The 25944-nt window shown below is 47.4% G+C and overlaps 2 protein-coding genes across 11 annotated transcripts in view; one reads left to right on the top strand and one right to left on the bottom strand.

Moving 5' to 3' along the window:
- LOC118508259 (cytochrome P450 4c21-like) overlaps positions 1 to 25944 on the top strand; it is an 81740-nt gene that overhangs the window by 10017 nt on the left and 45779 nt on the right. For 2 of the 5 annotated variants that reach the window (XR_004905777.1, XR_004905778.1), the window contains exon 1: positions 13096 to 13317. The exons of 1 other annotated variant lie outside the window; for it this stretch is intronic. The gene's annotated coding sequence lies outside the window, so the exon portion shown is untranslated. 2 more of the 5 variants (XR_004905774.1, XM_036047884.1) reach the window with 2 other exon arrangements.
- Positions 159 to 20560, bottom strand: LOC118508258 (glucose dehydrogenase [FAD, quinone]). Of its 6 annotated transcripts, none has more exons than XM_036047883.1 (6): positions 19986 to 20560; positions 11554 to 11556; positions 6825 to 7042; positions 6588 to 6714; positions 996 to 2290; positions 159 to 930 (listed from the first exon to the last, which is right to left on the bottom strand). In XM_036047883.1, the coding sequence occupies exons 3-6, from the start codon at positions 6972 to 6974 to the stop codon at positions 679 to 681; spliced, it is 1824 nt and encodes a 607-aa protein (XP_035903776.1). In that variant the 5' UTR covers positions 6975 to 7042; positions 11554 to 11556; positions 19986 to 20560; the 3' UTR covers positions 159 to 678. The 6 variants fall into 6 exon arrangements, with proteins under 6 accessions (XP_035903776.1, XP_035903773.1, XP_035903775.1 ...); XM_036047880.1 differs by lacking the exon at positions 11554 to 11556 and adding an exon at positions 18947 to 18948; XM_036047882.1 differs by having other exon boundaries at positions 19942 to 20560.

The following is a 25944-nucleotide window of genomic DNA, read 5'->3' on the forward strand; positions in this document are numbered from 1 at the left end:
GCTACCATGCCGTCGAACATTGGTGGAGGTATCCCGAACCAGCTGGGAACGCGGCTCGCCAACCGCATTAACCGACCAAACAACCATTAATAGATGGCAAACTTTGCTCTAATTCGATCCCGTGCCCGGTTCTGAAGCGAATAGAAAAGTGAGTGTAATAAATTTTCGGCACACCTACGGAAGAGTGTCCTCCTATGGAATTCCTTGTTCCATCGGGAGCATTCCCCTAGTCGTTCGATTGTACCATAATTATTCTTTATTGATATTCATAATTTAACTTTACATTAACACAATTTGAGCGGGACATGCGGCAGAATATGCCATGCCTGGAGGGATGGGAAATGTATGCGGATTGTTTAACTATGGAAACACGCACTTGATGCCGCCGGTTGTTGATTGTTCGATTCCACGAGAACCTCGCATCCGATGTACGGCCGGCCGGCCGAAAGAAAGAGTCCATTTTGCCATTCGAGGTAGACACAGACTGTAAACGTTGGTTGAAAGATGCATAATACTTTCGAAAAAATCGAGAACTTCCTTGCGTGCGTGCATGCACTCCCTCGCGACGAACCGTTGGACAATATCTGGGACGAGCGTGTGCCTAAGCGGGTAGAGCTTATGTGCTAAATAAATCTATCCCATTCCGTAAATGCTAGGAGAAGCCGTCCGTCAGTTTCTCTAGCGAGCGCCCCACGCTCGGCGAATCAGATGGGCACCCTTCTCGGCGATCATGATGATCGGTGCGTTCGTGTTGCCCGAGGTGACCTTCGGCATGACGGACGCATCGACAACCCGCAGATTCCGCACGCCGTGCACTCGAAGCTCGTGATCGACGACCGACTCTGGATCGCTGGTGGGGCCCATCTTGCACGAGCCTGCCTGATGGTTCTCAGCGCCAGTGTTTTGCCGTACGGCGCACTCCCAGTATTCCTAAAAACCGATAGAAGAGGAGATCAATAACGTCTGATCGGTAACGAGGGCTTTCGCACACTTACCTGCGATCCAAAGTCCTTGTCCTGGCAAGCTTTTACGGGCGTTCGGTCGAGATCCATACCGTACGCTTGGAGGGCATCAGTTTCCGATAGACGGACAGCAAACTTGATACCCTCCACCAGCACCTTTACGTCGTGATCTTCCTTCAGATAGTTGACGACGATCTTGGGATGTTCCAGTGGGTCGTTCGATTTGAGTTCGATGTAACCACGGCTCTTCGGATGAAGGACAGCCGGGAAGATCTGCACCGAGCGAGAGTCATTGCTCAGCAGCTCACCAACCTGTCCCGTCTTGGCACAATCGGCCAGGAAGCCACCGAAGTAGAACTGCAGATCGGGATCATCGGGTCGCTCGGCGTACTTGGAGCTAATCTTGGCCGTTACCGCCGACACACCGGTTCCCGACATCAGACCGTCACGGAACAGCAGATACTCCATGGCCGTTGCCCAGTTCAGTGGAGCCGTGTTCGTATCGTTCAGGAAGAAGTTGATGAAGTAAGCGACATGGTTGTGAAGATTCTTACCAACTCCGGGCAGATCGTGAATCGGACGCACGCCAACCTTCTCCAGATGTTCCTTCGGTCCGATACCACTCAGCAGCAGAATCTGAGGCGAATTGACCGCTCCACCACTCACGATAACTTCCTTCTTGACGAGAATCTTGCGCATGTGCCCATCCTCATCCACAATCTCAACACCGTGCGCAGTTTTGGACGTCGGATGGACCAACACCTTGGTGACGGTGGTGTTCAGGAGGATATGCAGATTGGCCCGGTTAACAGCCGGACGCAGGAAGGCACGTGCCGCACTGAATCGAATACCGTTCTTGTTGGTCATCTGTGCAATCATGAAACCGGTCGTGTTGGCCCCGTTAAGATCCTGCACCTGGTAGCCCAGCTGTTCGCCACCCTTCAGAACCGAGTACGAGAATGGTGGGTTGTATGGGAAGCGTCCAACCGGAAGCATACCTCCCGTCGAATGGTACTTCGAGTCGACTTCGTTGATCTGCAGATTATCCTCCGACTTCATGAAGTACGGCAGGACGTCCTTCCACTTCCAGCCCGGATTGCCCATCGCTTCCCAGTCATCGTAGTCCTGCGGGTTGCCACGTATGTACATCATGCCGTTCAACACGGATGTACCGCCGAGCACCTTGCCCCGTGGCCAGTAGCAACGCTGCTCCGGTGATCCCAGGCATCCATACTGTTCCGGTTCCGTGTTGTACTTCCAGTCGATGTCGCTTCCCAGATAGTTCAGAAACATGGACGGAATCTGCGCTCCGGTCGGTTCGTCCGGTCCTGCGGGAGAGCAAGAGATAGACCGATGAGATGGTGAAGAAAGAGGGAAAATACCAACACCAATTACCACATACAAACAAACCAACAAGATGGTGGTTAGAAATGTGCGCCAAGCTGTTGGCAAATATCGCTAATTAGACGTGTTTCGAGACGGCCAAAAGCACCCCAGGCACGAACGATTAAGCTGATAGGGAAAAACAATTGATTCCAGAGCAGCGAGTCTTGCCAAGTACCGCGCACCGCGAAACAATATTTGCCATACGTGTGCCTGTGTCTGTGTGTGTTTGGAAAGAGTGAAACCCAGCGTCCCAGCGGGTGAAGTAATCGGGGTACAAAAAGCTTCTTCAGCTTGCCCCCCTTTCTTCCTTCGCGACGTGCTCCCAGTGTGGGATTTCCAGCGATGCATCGATGGAGAATTTTCCGCAAGATTTGCGTTTTCAATTGTGCTGCTTGCGGGGCTGTGTTGCTCGAACCGGGGGGGTGGTACACATTTTGCCAGCTGGCATGATTCATATGCGATGCTGTACCGGGGTGACGGAACACTCCCGAGTGCCGGGCTTGCAGCACGTGCACCGTGTACCATCTTGTCAGTGATCCATCATCGTAAAGAAGAGGTGGTTTTTTGCTCGTTTAGTAAAGTAGCTTGAATAACTGAATTGGCCTGTTGATCCTATTTGCCAAACACAGCGTTTCAAACGAGAGCTCTCGTCCATCAGTGGCAAATGATAAGGTCTCTGTATCAAAATAATGCATCACTTAAAAATAAAGCTAAAAGCACATTCTGCCACACTGCATACACGTCACGTCTAAGCAGCTGCTAAAGAGCGGTGAAGTGGTGTGTGGCGTGGCTAATTGAATTTATTCACGATTATTACTCCACGCGGGCGAACACTCCATGCGGGGTGGTACGATCGTTGTTGCACTATCATGGCCGAGATAATGACGCATCATTATACGTGCATTGCAGAAGATTTGAAAATTTCAAAACACTGGCTCTGGCGCCCGGGGATGCCGTAGTGCAATCAAGTCAGCGAAAGAGAATACACACACACAAAAAATGGCTCTATTGGTAGGCTAAATTTAAAACCAACATTAAACGAATTACACTTTAATGTAAAGCATCCACACAAAAAAAAGACTTCCACCATGGTTTTACAAGCGTCAATCAAGCGTCGGCCGACTGTGTGGTTGGCCGCATGATGCCTTTGCACATCCCGGTTTGGTTTCTACGGTGGTTACGAGTTGTGCCGAGAGAAAGAGAGTACAGGGTTGAAAAATGGGTGAGTGCATTTTGGTGGAGTTTCCTTTATCGCAAAAAACACACTCTCGGTGGGAAATGTAATTGAATTGTGGGGTAGTGTATGCCACAGCTATATGGCGTGCAGGCAAATAAAAAGCGCCGCCGTAAGAGAACTGTTTGGGGGAGAGTTTTGGCTTGCAAATAGTTCTGCGAATTGTTGCACATACGGCCGTTACGCTTTTTTTTGGGAGGTTTTTGTTGTCGTCGGGAAGGTTGAAATTGCATTCCAAAGTCACCAAGCGATTCCAATTCTAGTTCGATTTGTAACATTGTCAAAACAGTCTTCCTTTTTTGTGTATGTCACCGTGACGGTTGATGCGGCTCAAATTGGGCATTTGATTGTTTGCAGCTTGAAAGCTCTCTTCACGCAATAAATTATCGATTAGTTACGATGAAGTAGTCACACACACACCCTATTGGGCTGTAGGGCCAAATGTTGAGATCAAATAGCTTCCCTCCGCCCCCCCCAGTCAGTCGAGTAAATCATACTTGTGCAATGCTGTTGCTTGTAGAGTTTCGACTCGCTCGGGATGCTAATTGCAGCGAGTTAAAACCGCCCGCTAAACGACCCAGTTCTCAGTTCGGGCAGTACATCCCTCCCTGCTGGGGGAACGATCCACGTCCGATGCATTCTCTGGTAGGAATCCGATCCGACCCAGCCGAATGGGGGAGTTTTGGGGCGGACGATTAGACCCACCCCCGCCCGCCCCAAAGGTAGGACGGCGGGGGACCCACCGAGATGATGGTCCGTTCGATTAGCCAATCTATCGGTGTTACTACCTTCGGGCAGCGATTTTGCTAGCCACAGCTCGTTTGGGGTGTGCAAAACATTGGCCGTGTTCGGATTTTTGCAACGAGAGCAGCAAACACTACTTTGTGTACCTGGAGATGTGCATTTGCTACGCCGGTCCATTGCATTCGCTCTGGGGTCAATTGAACGCGCGGAAAACACGGCGAACGTTCGAAGCTCAGATGAACCAAAAAACTGCGGCACAATGCCGCAAGAGATGATTGTTTCCTCGTGGAGACCGTACCGGGTGGAATGTTGTTTCGCGAACTCACGCGGTTCTCGTTTTGGGGGCATCACTTGGAACGTGGCGGTGTCTCACACTTGGCTGTTCTGTTGGTTAGGATGGTGGGATGGAAACGAGGCAGAGATGTGACGCTATTGTGACGTCTAATGCATGCTGCTGGAGTGTGCTTGTGGCAGCGAGTCGATTCATGCAACGCTCGTGTGTCAACCCGTGTGAAGAGGAGCGCTAGAAGAACTTTGGTGCGAGAAGACACCGGTGTGTTTCCGATAGAACAACATCTTGGACATTGTTGGCCGGCGTTTTGGGTCAAGGTCAGTGGTGCGCACGGAATCGATGATAATTGTACGAACGCATAATTGCAAGATGCAAAGAAAATCGCTGCTAATCGTGTGAAATGAGCTGTGACTGGTGGGTAATGATCGTTCCGTCAGCAGCTGGAGGCTCTCGGTGTGGTAATGAAACCATTGAAGCACTATTAATTTGCAGATGAAGAACTTTAAATTCTCTGACGCACCGGACTTAATTTTTTGGGAAAGCTACGTAAAAATGCCCAAAGAAGGCAACCTTCCGCAATAAGACGAAAACCGAGCGGCGGCGGCGGTAAATGCCATCGAAGCGTTTCCAATAATCCTTCTCGAAGCAGCTTATATAGGCTGGGCAGAACAGGTCCGGGACTTAATAACAACCTTATCCGCACCGACATCCAGCAGCCCCTTGACCATCATTCAGCTGAAGGTAAACGGTGCAAGGTTCCCGAATGTGTCACCCCGATGGACTCGAATACAATAAGCGTTTCAGTGCCGAGGAAAATATGCAAACCTCCACCCCCTTGAAACCCCGAAAGGCCAACCAACGGACGACCCCGAAAACTGAAGCGATACAAAGTTCTCCCCGAAAAAAAAAAAACGATGTGAGCTCGCTTTCCAGCGCAGTAAATGCCAAATCCTCCCAAAAGGCCAAAGTCAACTTGGCAATAATCATCCGGAGCTTCTGGACGGACACAGGGAGAGCAACAAAGCCACAAAGCGAAAGAAAAAACGTGTAACTGCTGACACATGCTCACCGCCAGTGGAAATCGTCCCAGGAGAACGGTATTTTATGGAAAGTAAATGTCAGACCGTGCCGCGTCCGTCGCATCACCACCAGAGTCGGGGCAAGAATTGGCAAACATTGACAGCGTACTTTGGCCAGTAAATGCCATGGTGCTGATGGCGAGTGGAATCTCCACCGCGGGACACAACTCGTGCGAGGCCATGGTCAGCAGTGTGCGCGAGATTTACATCGCTCGGCAGTAGAAGGACACAACCACAAGGGGAGGAGGGAGGACTTTCCCTCTTTTTCCCTCTCCCCGCGTGCTGGGATTTTGTTTTTAGAACCTGTTGAGTTAGCATCGCAATGAGCCGCGACACATTAGGCACTGACGAGCCGTGTCAAATGCGCATCTGGACTGTCTCCGGTATGGACACGCATCCTCGGAAAGGAGATGATCAGGAAAGGCTGTAGCGTGCGTACGTAACACGATCGCAAACGATTGCCATCTCCATGGATGCTATGGTGCTCTGCGCTAGACACCATAGTTGGGATTAGGTCGGTGCCATGCGTTCCTGGCATGGTAATAATCGAAAACCACGAACGTCAACAAAGCAAAACCAGCATAACCTCACAAAACGTGACTGCGGCATCACCGGCCCAAGTTGGTTTGGGGCGCCAAGCACGCGTGAAAGTTTCGTCTGGTGCCATTTACTTTAATCGTCTATTCTATCGGGCCACGGCAGGCGCTTGGAGTTGCACAAAAACATAACGCAAGGCAGAGAGTGCTTCGGTTCGAGAATTGTCTACCCGAAGCGGTACCAAGACAGGTTTTGCAGACGATTAAGAAAGGCCCGTTTCTTCCTGGTGGAGGTCACCCAACCGAGGACACATTCTCTTTCAGTACCGATGTAAAGATCATGGTAGAACTTACCTGCTTCGATGAGTAGTACCTTCCAGTTCTTGATCTCCGACAGCCGTGACGCAATTACCGATCCGCCCGATCCACCACCAACAACGATAAAGTCGTACTCGTAGTCCACATTTCGGGAAGATTTCGCCTGTGGAGAAGGAAAGGGCAAAAATCAAATCGAGACAAAGCACATCGAACCGGTTCGCTTCCTTTCACCCGCGGGAAACCGTGCGGGAATGTGGTAAGGCTATCGCTTACCTTGGTGCGTCCACAAGGATCCTCGAGATCACACTGTGACCTTATAAACACCTCCAGCAGCCCCATAAACAGCATGTACTGCGTACCGCCGCACAGTGCCGCCAGTGTGGCCCCGACGGGGCTCGTCATAGGACACGCACAGGACGACATCCTGCTTCACCGGCTGGTTGCGCTGCGCTCGTAATGTCAATGCGTTAACGTCCGTTCGGCCGTTTTTTCTGCAACAATTACAAGCGTGAAATGTTCCGGTTATTTTGTATGGCACGGGTGGCACTGTGTGGCACAGGCTTTCGAATGGTGAACTTCTTCGAACACCGTGAGAGGTAATAATAATCGGAGCAAGGCCAAATCGATCGAGACTGAAGAGCATATTACCAGTGCCGCATGCAGCATCTGTGCTGCGTTGCATCACGGAAACGTGTGTGGTTGAAGTTTGGAACACCTCGTGTGAGAGAGTGTGTGTTTGCGTGTCGGGGTTAGTGAATGTGCGGCTTCAGATGTGAGCAATGTGTTTTGGCAGATCGGCACAGAAGCGTCGACCACGAAATGAGCGATTGTAATTGAATTGTTGTAGAAAAAAAGAACGTGTACAACAAGAAATAATTCGTAGCAACGCACTTGCGTCTGAAGCGTGCCCATTTTCTCCGGATGTATAAAAATAGAATGATGCTTTTACCATGTTTTTTTAATTTAGAATTGAATTTAGTACCCAAGTAGCAATTATTATTGTCCATACTAATTATGCGAAAATCCTAGTGTGCAGATGTCATTTAGTCGTTTTACTCTTTGTTGCGCAATATTACTTATTTGTTGGGATTGAGACATCATTCCTTACGCATTTTTCATCCTCATAACTAAGTAAGAAGAGGATAGAAAAGTAAAAGTTCCATGTGGTGGTCAAGATTTTATACCCGGACGACCATCATGAAGCATCAAACTAGACCCGCTCCGTTACCATTTACGCCATACGTCCGATATGAAAACCGTCCATTAGTAAGCGTCTAAATGATTCGCCCAACGAAAGAGCCTCTGCAATGTAATTTGAACATTCGAAATTACGCACGAAACACAATGTTAACGGTCAAAGTTTGTTTGGTTTGACCCTCATAAAATTAACGAGATATTCCCCGCGTGAAAAAAAAAACAAATATTGCAATTTGCACAGCATGTTTCTGTCTTTTGGGTTAGGTTTAGGACAATAAAACTAAAGACGCTCGTGGGATTAATGGACGCAGAATCGATTCTAAAACATGTACACGGGCTCGTTTGTTTTAATTATCCACAGAGCGAGGAAGAACAACAAAAAACGGCCATTTTTATTGTTTGTGTAAGCATTCATATCCAATTAGTGCTGTACAAGTGTAGCATGTTTTTAAGCAAACGATCATTGTTTTTCGTTTGCATGCTGCGGATGTCAGTATAATGGCGTAGGCTGATGGTGTTGTTTGTTTCAGTGAAGTGTACGAAACAGTCCCAGCCAAGCTGCAGCTGAGTAATGAGGAGGAAGCTTCTAACCCTCGGTGATGCATCCCATGATGATCGTAAGAAGATGAGCGTTGCCGTTTTGCCTTCGTCCGTCCGGTGTTCCGAACAGCATCGATCAATCTCATCATACTGTTTTCCTACCAAAGCTGCTGCTGCTGCTGCTGCATTCTGAAACTCGTATCCGGCAGAGGCGGTACGAAGATGTGGAAATCGATTCAATTTGCAATGCGAGCAGCATCGAACAAAAGGACGGTAGCAAAACAACACGCGCTGATCACGGAGCTTCGGGGAAATGCTAACGTGGAGACACGGGGCTGCGTATCGTGGCTGCTTCATCAGCAAACAGTGTGCATCATCGGAAAAGTCGACAAAAAACGCCAAAACAAACCATCCGGAGGAACAATGATGGTGGTGAGGCCTGCCGGAAGAAATAAATTGGATCTGCACGAAAAATAATAGCGATAATGCAGAAACATGACTGCTAAAGAGATTTAAGTGAGTTGCATCGGAACAGCAGTAGCAGTAGCGGGAAAAACAGCAACCCCCAAAACGGCTCGGCTCTCGTTGGCCGATTGTGTCTACCATCATCATACCAGTGCCAGCTTCTCGCAATGGGTTTTTCGCGAGGGTTAGGAGGGTTTTTTCTCTCTCTCTCTCTCCCTCGATCGCCTGACCCAGCGCATCTTGCACGTATGCAACCGTGGTGCATCGGAGGGTAATTGAAAGATTTGATAAAATTGCCAGTTTCGGCTGGAAAAGTGGCTCAAAGCCGATGGCCCAGGGTCGGAGCCTCCTCTTCTCGATGGTCTTGTGTAATCAAAGGTTACAACATTACAGACCCATGGGCACGGGTAGTCACCCTGAGGCGGTGTGGTGTGAGAGTCTGTGAATTTCGTGAGTCTAATAATAAAAACGATCATCAATGTAAAATTGCACGGAAACCGGGAAGGCGTTCACGGAGCCATTGACTTCTGCCTGAATGAGCGGAACACTGTGGATGTGTTCCAGCAAATCAAATGCAAATGCATTCTTTTGGGAAAAAACACCACGCCAAGACGCGGCATGGAATGAACAATTCGGGAGATCGATTCGGGCAGATAGGGAGCTGATGTTACGGCACGGACGGTTGCCTTCGGGTGGATGGATGTCTTTTTAATCGGAGTGAATAAATCGTTAGACAACGAGAGTTGATTATTGTCTACCCGCGAGGAAATTGCTTACCGGCGATACGTAATCAAAGATGGACTCCCGAAGAATGCGGCGATAGTGTCTTATTTGCTTTTGCTATCTTCATTATGGTTTCATAAACTAACAAACAACAAACTCCGACTCTAATAATGAAGCTCCGAAATTGTAACTGATGCTGCAGAAAACCCCATCGGAGACAGCTTTCTAATTGCTGCCAACTTATGCTATCAAATTTCGACCTACCCAACTTGCCAACGCTGTAAACACAGCTATCGATTACACACCCACGGGCAAGTAAATGAAGCGACAAAGATAATAATTTTCCACCCAGGCCAGCATCCAGCATCCCGGCCCAAAAACTGTTCCAACATTAATTACGTTGGGTGTAATTTCATTTTACGGCTTAACTTGAACCATTTCGCTTAAGCTCCCCCACAACAAAAAGGGATCCCACGTAAGCGTAGCGGGTTCGGATCGGTTACCTGATTACTTGGCCGAGAGTTCACCTCCGGCAGTGAAGTCGATCGATTCGAATCGAGCCAAGAAAAAACCGTTGGCGGGTAATTGAGCTGCAACTACTGCTGCGGCGTCTGATGCTACCGATGCTCTCGGTGTCAGAAAATCCAGGAAAGCCGTTCATTAAGACGATTGATGGTGAAAATTGCATTACCGCTTCCGTCGCGCACTGTTTCGGTTCGCCGGAAGCGGTACGAAAAGCCACCGGAGATAAGTCACATCTTCTACCCAGCCGATAACCTGGGGTAGCTGCTGGGTAGTTTTGGTGTAAGTGGAAGGATTAAATCCTCGTCGAAGGGTTCGAAGGAGGATCGTTTCTCTTCCATCCAATGACACTGGGACACAGTGATTGACATCGATGTCAGATTGCCGCCTCGTACGCCACTTTTGCCGCGAGAGTCGTTGCGTTACACTGTTAATGGTAAGCTCAATATGGCTACCTCGCACACGATTAAACCACCTTTGCGGGTTTGAATCGGATTCGGCAAACCCTCTCTCTGTGTCTCGTCTGTGTTAGGGCTTCCACGTTACACGAGCCAACCCGATGAAGAAGATCACTTTGAGCCTGCCTTTTCGGTGCCATCACGTTCGCCTAAAACGGAGTTTCCCTTTACATCCTAACCTCAAATCAGTGGCTCAAATTATGTACAGCACGTGTGTACAGACCTTGTCCCCCTGTGCGCTATAAAACCATATCTTTGTGTGACCGTGTCGAGCATATTGACGCGTACAACCGCATTTAGTAAGGTCGTTGAGTTTTTTTCTTCTTCTCCTGCCAGAACGGGGAAAATAAAAGTCCCGGCTGGGAAAAGCAAAAACTCGTTTCAACCGGGCGAACGTATGAAAAGCGTTTTACTGTGACGCAGAAAAGATTGTGCTGGTAGAATGGGAGAAAATAAAGCTCCCGAGCTTATGGCGTCCGTCGGGTTGTACTTACACCAGAACCAGAATGTTTCGAGCCCCTTGCAGAAGAAGGAAGCCCGCCATCGCCCCCCCGGTTGGGTTGTCACAACCGGACAGAAGGAGGTGGAGAAGAAAAAAAAATCAGCTATGCTGCATTGTCTGTCAAGGAGATGCCTTCCGCACCAACAGGCCGGAGGTTCACCGGGTTCACACTTGTTGGTGTACTTAGCCCTCGGTACTGTAGCTGACATCGGAAAGAATGCAATGGTTAAAGATTTGCGGTGAACGCTTCCCGACGCCGGTGCTGTGGAGGGCTTTATAGCTGAGAGGGATTGGGTGGAAAAATAAAATCAATTTCCGACACGGACACCGCAACCGGAGCGTTCTTTAGTCATTTTGTGCTTCGTTGGTGCAGTAAGTGCAGCTCCGGGGACTTTAAATCCATTCAGAAAGCAGAAAGGGCAAACCACAACAACACTGCACGGAACGATATGTCGCAGGGCAGCGCGAAAGGGGGGTGAAGATGTGCAGAGCTTATTCTAGCTTCAGGTTGAGCGAGGATGGCATTATAAGGTAACGTTTGTAAAGAGTGGAAGATCTCTGTAAATTGATCGATTACTTGTAGTTACAGGACTACTTTCTAGTTGAGAACCTTGCTGACATTCGTTTTGCCAGGGAAGCCTTTATATGTAACGCTTTATTTTAAAATGTTAACGAAAACACTTAACATTTTTGGCATTTGAATTAAAGAAAATCAATTTATTCGTTAATTTTAACGAAACGTTACAGCAGTAACGCTTCCGAGCGTGATTTCCCAATTAACAAATCTTGAAAAACATTGTGATGCATTTGTAACACATGTTATAAACAAAACAGTTCATAAAAGCTTCTGATAAGCTTCACAATTGGTGATTAAACCCAGATTCATGAATGAACGCTCAGTGCTCAATTGGTTTCGATGAAAACTCGTTTAAATGTTAAAAAGCTAGTTTCAAAGAAATGAAATCTTCCCCCCCAATGCTCGCACGCTGACAGAAGCACGTAAAGAATAAAACACTTTCACAGATTCCGGTTCGAATATTAATGAACGAGCGTAGAAAAGAAACCGCCACAAGTTGGTGGCCCGGGGAAGCATTTGCAAAGATTTATATTGCACGCCGTTGTGTATAGTTTGTGATGGCTGTGGTAAAGTTTTTCCCGTGACACACAACGGAGGCGGAAAGGATCCGCACCTAGGCGGAAGCTTAACCGCTCTCTCGAAGCGGTTGACTCAGGGTTATCCTTAGCCGGTGGGCAGCTGTGGACGGTGTGGACGCGCGAAGCGTTTGTCTGTCACTGCACGTCTGCACACCGCCAAGACGCCACTCAAGAAAATCGTATCGAAATAGGGTCGAATCCCTCTAGGGAGGGAAGAAATGGTGGGTTTGGCAGGTTGTTGTGGCCACACAGTGGTTTTCGTAAAACGAAAAATCATGTTTCCTGGCGTCAGGACCGACAGTGGTGCGGTTTTTTTTGGGGCGGGGGGTTTTGGAAGAAGGCCATCTTGGCAGCGCATCTTCCGCAAGCAGTTGGGAAGCGTAACGGCTGGCAGTAGCAAGTTCGTGTTACTGTTTTTCTTTACTTGCGTGCCGTCGAAAGCCGTCACCGTAGCTTTCTTTGTCTGGGATAACACCCGAGGATGGAAACAGAAAAGCGATAGGAAAGAATTGTCCATAAAAATAAAGCGCATGATAAAGTGAACTGGACCGGAGTGAATCCCGTCTGGGGGTTTGGTTGGGCTTGGTAAAAGCGAGGTTCGCTTCACTTTATGATTTATTTCGCTACGAATTGTAACACGCAAATCAAATCCTAGAACTCCGCAGAAAAGCCTTTCGGAAGGGCATCGAAATGAAGCAAAATTCCTACGAGAATTACAATCGGATTAATTTTACAGCTTTTTTACTCTTTTTCTCCCTTCTCCAACAGAGACGACGAACTGTTGGGCAAACGACGGTCAGACAAAGTAAACGAATCATCTATCGCATCGCTTGATTAAACATGCCGCTCGTGACTCGTGGGTTGGGCGAGGCTCGAACACATTCACGCCACAAAAGATCATTCAACTCATCCCCGCCGGGCAGGTCAACCAGCCAGTCGACCACCCGACCTGCGCTGCCCGATGACTTCTCGACACACAAGGTACTGCACGGGAGAAGAACAATGGAGCAAAGGAAAAACGCCATCCGTACGCACGTGAGAAGCTTACGTAACTTTAACGAAGTTTCAATCGGTCGGGCCGGGCCGAAGCTTCTTGCGAATTGGCAAAGGTGATTAGCAATATGCTCATAAGCGAGCGAGATGGGTGAAAATGTGTGTGTGTGTGCGTGTGTTTTATGTTCGGAGAGCTAAAGCAGTCCAACAGGTAAGTGATTAAGATTCTGTGTCAAAAAACAGAAAAAATCGATATTTTGTACTTGGGGAAGCACGTTAACCGGTTTTCATGGTTGTGGATGTGACTGCAGTAAAATTGACATTTGGCAAAAGTCATCCGGAGACCGGAGTTACCACAAGCTGGCTCTGACATATAAAACGAGCTACTTCGTTTGTTATACTTAACGAAATCGTAACGCTTAATCTAACGCTAGCGACTGTCACGTTAGACTTAATGTAACACATATGCTTTGGTAGCTTAGTGTCTGTCATTTTTCCTGTCGGTCTTACCGCTATATTACAATATTAGTTATTAAATAATTGAAATTTTTATTATATTTTGAGTTTCTTAGTACGAAATTAAACTCCTGGCAATCGTCATCAAGCGACACCATTTTCAAGCGGATCGCAAAAATAAGCGTTACAGGGCGTTACACCACTACTATCAAGCTTTTTTGCCACCCTATGCCACCATTTAAAATGCTCCTAACAAGCTTATAAGTAGCAAAAACTACGTTCCAAAGCTTTCACATTGCATTATGCTAAGTACTTTCGTGATTCGCTCCGTTTGACCACCATTGGTCTAATTCAATCGCACATTAAAATTAAAATCGATAATGTCCGCACTAGTAGAAGCTCGAATCAATTCCGCTGCAGTGTAGCAGAGTGTGCATGAAAAGGAAATAGCAAAACGGATGCAATTAAGCGATGGAATCGGGTGTAGCTTAAATTCCCGCAATCGACAACCACAAACTCCCAATCGATGTGTGGTTTAAAATCGGCACAAACAAATCGACCGTTTGCTATTATTCCTCCGGCGCACAACTGTATGTCGTGGTGGAGTCGGGATGGACGTGTGATTTTCCATTCTCTGGCCAAAGGGGCACGATAAATATGACGAGTGTGACACCACCCCCCTTCACGATATCCTGCAAAGGGACAATGAACTGATGCCGTCAGCAGAATGGAAAATCCCAACCGAGATTGGACTCCGATTTCCGGTGTTTGTTTCCGCGGTCATGCGTTCGGATGCACACCACGGCTGTCCTTGATTTTCCATCCGACCCTGTCGCTGTGGGGCACGGGCTTTTGTCGAGCGAATTTCCTCATCATCCGACACATCCGGAAATGCGCTGCTGGGACAAAGATGACACTGAAGTATGGGGCGGCCGCGTTGTGCTTCATTATCTGTGACCGATGATTATCGCACGGGCATCCGATGTTACGGCCCGATGGACTTGACGCCCTGCGAAGATGGCTTTTTCGCTGTGCCATTACTTGGGGGGCTGTTTTGGTCTTTTTTGTTTGTTGCTGTTGGTGGCTGTGATCTTCAACCGGTTTGTGTCGTTCGGCCAACACCATTCGATAAACCGGCTCGGCGCGTATCCGCTTTAGCACACCGGGCGGAACCGGTTACTATGGGTAAGGCATGATGTTTGCCTGCGCCTGGTGCGCCCGGTGCGAGCGACCGATGTCGCGTCATCGACGAGCTGTTTTCCAAGTTCAAGGTTGAGCTAATGAGCTGTAAGGGTTGCCGAGGGATGCATTCGATCCGTCCTCGGCCGTGGTTGGTGTGCGCCTTTATTGGAGTCGAGGGCATATTGGCGATATGGCCGTGTGCGATTGCTATCGGGAGTGTTCAGTGTCACAGTGTTGGAGTAGAGCAAACCGCAGCAGCATGATACGATATTGAAAAAAACCTAGCAACAATTAATCTTCGCTAGGTCTTGGATTGGAGGCAAATAAGCCCAATCCGAACAACGTACTTTGGATGATTCAGTCTAGGCGTCCCATTCAGATATGCATATTAGACGGAGTTTCCAACGGGTAATGTCAGTTAAGCCTTTATCCGACATCTCTAACCCGTTTCAATAATCATCCCGCTGGAGGGAAGGATCGCTGGACTTAATGTCAAACGATAAACGTACGCACGGCAAACATGTCTCTTGAAGCTACCAGGAGAAGAGGTCATCGTACGCGGAGCCTTTTTCTTGTCCGTCCCGTGTTCTTCGCAGTCTTTCGCATTCTGTTCACGCGCGTGTGCTGCAAAACAGCGACCGGCAAGGTTTGATGTTTGTTTAGCATGGAGTCGGCATGGATGGTCCACCATCTGCAGAAAGGCGGTCATAACTGTACATTTATTTTCGACACCCTCTACACTTCTTTGACGCGGATGTCGTGACAGCTGACGAGAAAAAACCCCCGATGGGTAACCCGAAACGCGCGATTACTAGACAAGCCGAACCCAAACTCGTTCCCCGCTGACCCAGAAGCAGTGTAAACAAACGCTGGTCGGATACTTTAGGAGTTGGTTTTTTTTTCGTGCCGTGATTAGTTTTTCTAGGACACTTCAGACGTCCAGAAGTTGTGCTTGAAGTGCAGAGACACTCCGATAGTGGGGAGAAAGGTTTAGAAATTTGGTCACCAGAAGCGGACGAGATGTGGCTAGTGAGCGACAATTTTGCATTTTTATGGATAATCCTTGTCCGGAGGGGGCGAGGATCTAATCTCGGTCGTTTCACTTTCAGTCGCGTTTCTCTCGCATTCTGAGTCCATCTTGATTGTTGATGGGGGACGAACTACTGCTAGCTTCAGTTTTGTGTTTTTGACTAGCGCAGATAGAAACTTATGCTAATGTATGCAAAGTTGGGCGAAAGTTTTTCTATCGCTTTCGTTAAACTGTGGTGAAGCTGGTGAAGGTTAGGACCTGTCGAAACTGGACATAAAGCATACTCTTTTCGACATCCGGAATGGATAGTACAGCGCGTTGGACTTGAATACTTGTCCATCGATTTCAATATGGCGAACGTTTCTGAACGTTTCCAGTCGGTGAGCTCTTGCACGTTCTTCACCTCTATTTAAACTTGGAACCGACGCATTAATTGGGCCTTTCCGACTGTATCTCTCAATCTCGTGGCTCTCGTTATGACGGGCTGTAAACATTGGTATTAAAAATTCGTGAACCTCACAAACAACAGCTCATTTATTGCAACACGTCTAGTGGAGTCCCTTCGCCGACACCTACTCCCGGTTCTCTGCTCGCTCTCTTCACCTTCCGAGCACCCGAAAGACGATTAATATCGCGGTGATGATTTATCTTGCACAACCCGAGAACATTCAATTTGGCAGCGTCATCGATATGGTTCGAGCAATTTATCAAATGGGTTACTCCAGCACACCATTGCTGGCCATTTTGTTTCCGCTCGCACTGTGTTCCCCCGGGGGGTACGTAAGAATCGGTGGGAACAGTTTGGGGGAGAATTTAATAAATAAAAAAAGGAAATACAGCAAAGCGAAAAACGATGGCGCATCATCATGTATCATATTGCGTAATGTGGCAAATCGCAGAGCGCACTCGTTTGTTCGCAATTATGGTGATAATTTGTTACGGATCGTTTCACACGTCACCTAAGCTCTGCCCTGTCTTCCCTGCCGATAGTGCTCCGGAAGCTCATAATTAGGTTGTGCAAGCAGGAGAGAAAGACCGACGTAGCTCACAGATCTGATCTTCCATGTTTGATTTCTTTGTCCGAAATATTGGTGCAAAAAAAAAAGACGAGCAATATGGCGATATCATTAGCAGTGACATTCAACCGATACGAGATAATGAGTAAATCATAGGGACGCTATTCCTGGGATGGAATTAAAGCGAGCCGTATAGCTCGCTAATTGTTTATCCGGCGCGAGAATAAGGCTCCCGCTGAAGCCCGTCCTTCACAAGTCTGCAATTAGTCCCAGAACACGGTCCCCTTATGCTGTAGCCCACCTTTGTCCAGGTATCTTCCGCACAAGTTGTCGAGCTGAGCGGGGGAAAAAGTTTCCGAAGCTAACTTTTATGCTTGGACACACTTTTGCGTTGCGTGTGGGGCCAGGAAGTGGGGCGTTTTGTCGTTTCGAGACAGAGCAACAGAAATAAAGGAGGAAAAGTTTTATCGGCAAAGTTGAAACGTTAAGCAAATGCAACTTTCATACGGCTTGCCGTGCTGTTCGGTTTCGGGTGTATGTGTATGGAAGTATTTTCTGTCACTTGCGAGTGTCGTCTTTCCCCCATCAGACGACAGTGATGGTGCTGATGATGATGATGATGATGGTGTCTAGAGTGGAGTTCAGTATAAAATGGACAGTAAATACATTTTATGATAAAATAATAACTTCACTCAAGTGTCATCGCACATCCAAGTGCCGATGTTCGGATGTGGTTAAACCGGGGACGGCAAGGAACGCTGGCTCAAAGTTTAAACTCCAATTACATTAGAGTGCTCCGTACTGTTTGGTTGGAAGTTGGATTGAGTTTATGATAAACAGATTGAAGTGTTGTCGTCGGAAAAGAGGGCAGGGTTTATTTCCACTTGTCAACAACTCTGCGACGGCCGTGTCACGGGGACACAAAAGGCGGTATCTGTGTGTCCTTTGTTTCGGTCCCTCGGTCGCGTTTGTTTCTAGTTAGTTATTCTTTCATTTGCCGAGCAAACTGTAGCACAGTAGATTCAATTACCACCAGACGCTCGGCCGGTTTCGTAAGGCTGCGCTTGTTGATAAGAGCGAGCCCTTCAGATTCACCCTGATCATCCTTTGAATCGCTGAAAGCGGAGCAGTTGGTGGGAAGAAGAGCCGAAGGGATTCCCAACCGAGACTTATGAAACAATCACAACAACGACTCGCCACAGGAGACATTCCACTGGGAGGCGGGAAAACCTTCGGCCCGCCATAGGCTAGCCGCCCATAAAAATAGTCGAGCAACTTCACAGCGAGCCGGCCGTTATGATTTACCGTCTCTCTTCACGCTGATGTTTATGATGCTGACCACACTGGGGTGTCTTCTGCCCAAAACAATCGGCCTTGCCGGGGGACGGCCGAGCAAGCAGGCAAGGCGGGCGGGCGGGGTGGTTTGTGTTAGAAAATTAGCATTACCAGCAGCAGCAGTACCGAGCCGGATTACCTAAGCAGCGTCAGCTCAGAGGCTTATTATTAGCTATTTAGAGAGGTCAAATCAAAAATGTGCCGAACCGTCCAGCGTCTCGGTGAATCGCGTGCGCCCTGATGTTGCGGGCACGATTTCGCAAAAAAATCTAAAATGCTCTTCTCTTCCATCTTCAGCTTCAACATCGGCTTAGACGACTTTGAATCCATAAACAAAGCCTCCATAATCAGCCTCGGTAACTGATGGTCCAGTAGATGCGGTTCAGTCTAAAATGCTAAATCATGCCAATCATGCGGTGCACGATGAAAAATGGAATTTTAAAAATGCAAATAGAAACTGATCCGAAGGCACGACCCGCTCATCCGCCCAGCGTCGGTGTGGGAAAAGGAAATGAAACGGAAAGTGCCCCTATGGCGTCTCGGAGCGCCCTGTGGTTACGTCCCACGCTTAACTCGCTGTCACGAAAATGACTCCCGCGCACGGTGTGACCTCCCGGAGAAGAGGTGTTGCTGAGCATTACTTCCAAAAACAAACTTCCCAACGGCCTGCCTTTTTGCTCAGATCAGTCATTAGCTTTGAGCTTTTCCAAACAGAGATAGGCCGAGGAAAATGCATCAAATTCAGAGATGCGTGTTTTTATATTGAAATGCTTCCGAATAAAGGGGGGGTTAACCGTATCTTTGGCCATAAACACGCACACTTCTCGCATCCGGATGTTGGGGTTTTCCCTTTAACCTTTTCCAACCACCTCACTCATCTTCAAGGGAGGTCTGTTTTTAAAAGAGCTTCGTTAACCTTTTTCCCTCCCCGTTTTTTCGGGAAAAGTAAAAGGGAAGGCACGGGTTTTCTCTGCCTTCGATTGTCTTCGGCGAAGAACGGTGAAGATCTACGCTGATAAGGTGATCACAGTCACACACACACACACACACCTTATAAAGTTTACTTCCAGTTTTGGGTTCCCAGTCTTCATTATGCAGCTTCAACCAAGCAGCCACATAGAAATGTGCTTCATCATTTCTTCGGTTTAGAGCGCTTTTCCGCTTTTGCTCTCTGCTGTGGGAGGGTTTTTTTTTTTGGAGGAGGATCATCTTCCCTTTCATCCCAGCGACACACAGGGCCGCACGCAATTAAATGCATGAAAAGACCGATCAAAGCGAAGGTTGAAAATGAGTTGTGAATTTTTTGCTGTTGTTTTCGAAAGGGAAAACATTCCGCCGGTGTGCGGTTGTTTGCATTTTTCCAAGTCATGTTTTTCGTACGCCCGCCCGCCCGGTTCCACTATTTAGCGTGTGCCCGGGTGGTGACTGCATTAAGCAGGAAGGTACGGACTAGACACGTACGGCGACCCCGGAATGGGGTTTCGGAATATTCATAATCTAACGTCCGCGATTCGGCGTTGCTAAACAGACGGGCTGAGTTTTGAAAATGGAAAAATATGTTAAAAACTGGGTCCCACCTGAGTTGGTACCGAGGGGTGGAGGCGGGAGAAGGAGGAAGAGGAGGAATCGGAGTGGGGCGGGCATGGGACAATAGTGTTAGCTAATTAGGGTAGGTGCGTTTTGCATTTTGCGCGATGGTGTCATGATGGCGAAACGCGGAATTTACAGCGAAATGAAACAAGCCAGGAAGCTCTCGATAGCGATCGCGGAAAAAACACAAATAACGGGAAGAAATGGAAAGTGCGGAAAAATTCACCTTCTTTTCTTGTGCTCGTTTCGGTTGGGTGTCCTGCTACCTACCGTAACCAGATCTGTCGCAGCCTTCTTATTGTCCACGGCAGCGATTGTGTCCGTAACGAGCTTCTAATGAGCTTTTCGATAACTACTGCAACCTGGTACTGGTTACGATCACTTCCGTTCCTAATGATGGTGGTCACAGCGACTCGATCACTTCACAAAACACCACTGGAAGATTCACTCTATGGCACACTACGGTTTGATGCTGCACTGGGTAGAAGCTGCTGCGGACAGGACCGGACAACACCGTCCCGGTTGACTTCACTAGATCATCTGAGTCGATCGACCCGGCCGGACGTACCTTCTCGGCTCGCGCGCCACCAGAGCGAGAGAAAATTCTTCGAGTCTCCGATCGACTTACGACACACACCACACCGCCACAGGTACACGAATCTTGTGCGGATCTCCGCAGATCAACACACAGCACACAAACACGAGATCTGCTCACGGTGGATGAAAGAGAGCACAGCGCCACAGAATAGCGGAAAAGTCTTGAACGTGCGAGGTTCCCAACCAGCGTGTGGTCCTCAAGATATTGAAGTCACCCCGGTGAGCTTTGGCCAACAAATGAGAGGTGGCTTATTAGTGCGCGGTACTTTTCTTCGCGTTTCTTAACAATTCCATGTCTCTCTACTCTTTCTCTCTACTTCTCTCTCGCTCTCTGTTTCTTTGCGTCTTGTTTTCCCTCCTTCCGTCTTTCTTGGGTGGTGCGGAATTTTTGCTTGGCAAAGCGTGAACGCAGGGCAAGAAGAAGTTTTTCGCAATTATTTCTCGCTCTCTCGCGCGCTTTACCATTATCACGCTGTTCGCGTCTCAATGACGCGAGACCTCCGCTCACTCGATCGATCTTCGGGCTCAGGGTATGGAGCAACGGAACGGCAAAGGGCTTCAAGTTGCGGTGAACCTCTGGACCCACGGGGTTCTGGATAAACGGCCCGTCGATATCCGATGCTCGATCGCGGCTACCTCGCATGACTTGTCTGGGGTTGGGCTTGTTGGGGAGGTTTCGTTGCAGTTCGTTTTGCGTTTTGTGGGCTTAGTTTTTGGTTCAGGTTGGTAATCGACAACGTTGGCGGCTGTTCTTGTTTCGGAAAGGGGACTTTTATTTGTTGAGAACCAGTCACAATTCTCGAAGGGATTATGATTGATGAAGATTAGAAGCGTGACGCCATTAGGGACGTTTTATCACACGCCGTGGACCTACTTTTCCAATGTTTTTTTTTTTCGGGAAGGCTTGTTGTTAGCCGAGATTTAGAACCGGAATTCTAGACACTCTGGGAAGTAGGACATCGGAGGTTTATGTTGAATGGATTAGAAATTGGGAAGGAGACATAATAAGTGAAGGCTTGAAGTTGAGACTTCATAAGATCCTCAGTAATGGATCCTTCCCAAATAAAATGATTAAAGCATCTTAATCACAACGTAACAATGACTATTTTTACACCTTTCTAACAATAGCTGAGCGCACCATCCTAACCATAATTCTTATGCCATCCGATTTGAAGATGATTTAACCAACGGTTTTTTTGTTGCCGGAAATGGTACCTTGATAACGACATTTATTTAGCCGGCATTAATTAAAACACCGACAGCTTTATGGATGGAGCGTTACTCGGTGCGTCCCCGTTGCATCATCGCCACCGTTCACAGTACACAATTTCGCACAATAAAACCGGTCACAGTCGCAGCAGCAGCATAATGACCAATTTTCCGAAAAACGATCTTCTTCGATCGTTACTCCGATGGTGCTGTTTTTTTGTGGATCTCCCTGTTCGGTTGTAGCTCATTTGCGTGGTTATGTCGCGGCGCTGTCGAATCACATCGAGACAAATGTCAAGCAGACGATTAATTAAAGCTTGATTCTGGCGGTTGCCACAATGGTCGGTTGCTTGCATCGAATCGAAACCGTGACGCACCACGCTCCTTTAGTCTTTTCGGGTTTTCCGAAACAGCTCCCACCTGAAGAGGCAGTCCGGGGGCTCCGCCATAGGCTAACTGCACTCCCCAAAAAACGAGGTGAGATAGCACAAAGCACACTGGTGATGAAGTTTTTTTTCGACGCTTTTTTAATCTCATTACCAAATTCCGACTCCGACACTTCACACACAACATCATCCAAAGCTGCATGAGGGGGAAAATCCGCCGTTTGGGGCCACACGCACCGGGATCGGTTTCGAGTGAGCCCACTTCGACACATCGCTGGAAGCAACCGCTTTGCAACACACACACACACGCCCGCCGCGTTTGGGGGAGAATATTTCGCACATCGTAATTATGGAGAGGCGGTTTGCATCCCAACCTCCCAACCAACGCCCTCCTCATGCTGCATACTAGGTGCATTTGTTTAATCAACATCAAACGGCAAGCGAATGGACACGTGAGAAGAGTGAGATGATGTTGCTGCACTGCCGTGGCATCCCCGGTGCGAGAGTCACGGAGTTTCGTGCAACGCATGCGAAACTTCTGCCACCGGAGAAGCTAATTTCGTTATCAACGCTCCGTCAATCTTCGTCTGCTACCGATTGTGGTACGGTGAGAGGCGTATGTTGGGCTCCTGTTGATCAATAGGTATTTCCAATAGTAAATAAACAAATCCAGCACGTTGGCGGTATTCCCGATAGTAAATCTGACATTGATTGTGTGATCGTGACTTGCTGGTCAGAGACCGTTTCTGGTGGAAGCTTGATTAAAAGCAGCGAAAAAAAAACAACGAAGCAGTGGGATTAACTTAATGTTGACCGTTGGCTGTTCAATCTGGAACGGTTAGATTTAATTGCTTTTTTATGTTTCTTGAATCGTTTCGTTCTCAATACTTTACTGTGGGCATTCAATCTCCACAGCGGTAATTAATTTGTTTTATTACCGCGATGAGTGCTTGACCATCAACCAGAATGCTGGGATCAATGACGGGATAGGTATCAGGATCAAATATTGTCCAGGTCGTATACTTAAATATTCGACCGTTGACCGTTCACTTAGCTCTAGGTCTGCTGCAGAAGTTCTCGCTCTCACCGCTCACGGTCTAGCGCCATCGTCTGCCAATCCAATATTCCGACCTTTCTGGCGGACGCATCAACGTCATTACTCCACCTCGGCTGGTGACTATCATGCCTTCTCTGTTCATTTGGTTTTTCTGTTTGAAGACGGACAGAGAAGTGTGACGAGCGGAGCCTAGGGAGTTTAATTTGATGTAATATAGTGTATACAGATCATACCTCGTCATTGTAGTGACTCCTTGATTTGTTCTTCCACGCATATGGGATTAAAAGGCTTTTTTCTACATCTTCCTCACGAACGCTACACAGGGAAGTTGATCAGTTTTAGGCACAGTCCATAACTCAGAAGCTAATGTGGTTGTGGTTTCGCTCTACCTGGCTGTGGTTTTACAAAAAAGAAAAAAGAATTTAAGATCAATAATTTCAATACAGCAATACGGTTAGGCCGTTCATCATGAATAAAATTAAAAAATTCAATACCTTTTCCTAATTTGATATTTTTTTAAATTTTGTAGAATGGAATAATAACTAATAAGTTATTTATTGAATCACTGAATGATTGGATTGGCTAAAACTCGATATGACTGTATTGATTATACACAGCAGCAAACCCCAAGAGCACATCGAAGACTTCTAAGCTTTATTTTGTATTGAGACGATGATTTATTAGAAGGAATATTTATTGAAAGAATGGAGCGTATTTTTAACTACAAAGCAAAATTGTGAGTAATTTTAAAATTTTGTGGCTTTTTGAGTAATTAAATTTACAATTCTCGATTACTGCTCGCATGACCGTTCACTGTGCCATAGTGCTTTGTGTTGCATGTGATGCGGATTGCCTACCTTAGGCGCATTTCGCTGAGCTTTTTCTGGCAGAATGTATAACATAGCTTAATGAATGAAATCAAAAAGATAATTGATATTCGTAGCTTTGCATTATTAAATAATTTTATTTTTGCGAAAAATATATTGAGATTAAAAATCCAAAAATATTCTTAGTGTACTACTGCCTAATTTAATATTTAAGGCGCTACGATCAATTTTCAATCTCTCTTATTGAGGAATTTCGAGGAAGGACTGCTTTAACAACCTTTTCAGTTTCTGAGCATGCAATCCCCGAATCAAGATTTAATTGAGTAAAATCACCCATAGAATGTATAGCCAATAACTGAGAGCAAGTTATTTCCGGTCAATTGAATTTGCTGAAGTTTATATGCAATTTATTAAAGCCCTCGTGAAAGCTTTGTCACTCGCTGCTGTTGTGCTGTGACGGGAACAAATGGTGTATTTTAAAACGCCATTGCTTTCACCACGTTCTCAACGGCACACATACAACGCAGCATCGCGCCCTGGTGGTTTGAGGTAGTAGTGAGAGCCAGCTAGGATCCCCGGACCGAGACCGAAATACCTTAGCAAAGAAGATGGAAATTAATTAATCTGCTTTAATAATTCATCGTTATTACGAGAACACCGAGTATGCCACGAACGACGACACGGGTCTGTTGTAGTTAGATGAAGCCGGATCAGTCCAGCCGGGCTAGCCTTCCTATCGCCACGCTTGTGTGGTGTGCTACTGACGCGCTAGCAAATGTGCTTTGATTCTAATTAAAGTTTAAGCTGGGCCCCAGTAACGTTGTCCGACTTTCGCTCGGCAAGGAAATAATAAACCGAAAAACACCACCGGGTGTCTGACGGACTGGGCTGAGCAAACTGCCACCGAAGGATAGTTGTTTGTGTGTAAATTTTATTTGTCGCGTCCATCTCCTGTCGTCTATCTATCGTTGTTGGAACGGGGAAATAGTATCTGCGAGCACAAGGGCAAAGGGATGGTTTTGTGGATGCAAGATAATACGAGTACGGCCAGCTGTCTCATAATTTTGTTGTTTCAGGCTTGCGAAGCATGAAATCCGTCGGGCAGGCGGTCGACCGGAAAACTCGTGTCGCACTGTATCCTTGGCGATATGGCGAGACAAAGCGAGACAAAGCGAGAGAGATGGCCGAGACCCGTTCGACCGATGTGTCTTTTATATCCTGGTGCTGATAGCGGAGGATTTGGTGAAGTTCAAAAGCATCACGTCACAGTTAAGCATTTTCCTGCTGCGTGTTTCTGTTTGCTTTTCCAGCAGGGTACAACGAACTCTGTTTACCGAAGCACCAATTCACCCAAAGGTTTTTGGCGGACCGGTCTATGCGTACTTCCGCTTCTCCTCTCTTCAGCTGGTTGGGGGTGGGTGGGCTTCTCCATCTTCACTCCCCATTCCAAAGCCCACTTTTGGGGTGTATAAATTAACGCACCAAATTATCGTCCCGGAAAATCATCGACCTTTACGGGATGAGGCAGCAGCAGCAGAAGAAGAAGAAGTTCGGTGAAGAGAAAGTTTCTGGAGCCAAGTTTACCAAAGTGTTAGCAAACGAAGAGCAAACAGCATTCAGTCCTGGGAGTTGCGGGAGAAAAGCTAGACAGCAAATTTTTGCGGACGACTGAGCGGTGTTGTGTCCTTGCGAAGCGGTGGTGGAGGTCGTCGGACGTAAATAGCCTTTAAAGGAAGGTGTTTAGCAGTGTCGAGATAACGAAGACTTTAGGGCAAATATTTTCAGAGCAATTTGGCATGTTAAATACGGCGTTCGGCGTTTTGGGTCGGGAAGCGACCTGTCGGGGGGGATATCTTGCGATAATCATGATTAGTTGTACCCTTGTACTGTCTTTCTTTTACAATATTTGCTACCCTTAGAAAATAAGAGAAGGTGATGTATAGTGTATGCAAAACAAACAAAAAAAAACGTAACAATGATACCCATCATTCATCAGTTTTCCCTTCGGAAAACTAACATTAACATTGTATGGAGCTTTTCATCCCGCGATAGCCTGACGCTATTCAATGCCGATACACAATGTACGGCAAAGCTTTTGTGCTCGTACCGCTGTACACAAAAAAAACGTCAACCACGAAATGTCAATGCATTGC

The sequence above is a fragment of the Anopheles stephensi genome, chromosome 2, assembly GCF_013141755.1.
Source record: "Anopheles stephensi strain Indian chromosome 2, UCI_ANSTEP_V1.0, whole genome shotgun sequence".
NCBI classification, from domain to species: Eukaryota; Metazoa; Arthropoda; class Insecta; order Diptera; family Culicidae; genus Anopheles; species Anopheles stephensi.

Coding starts and splice junctions, on each gene's coding strand:
- LOC118508258 (XM_036047881.1), bottom strand. CDS start 6,974: ATGTCGTCCTGTGCGTGTCCTATGACGAGCCCCGTCGGGGCCACACTG. Junction 6,715..6,824: donor ATCCTTGTGGACGCACCAAG/GTAAGCGATAGC, acceptor CCTTCTCCACAG/GCGAAATCTTCCCGAAATGT. Junction 931..995: donor ACAAGGACTTTGGATCGCAG/GTAAGTGTGCGA, acceptor ATCGGTTTTTAG/GAATACTGGGAGTGCGCCGT.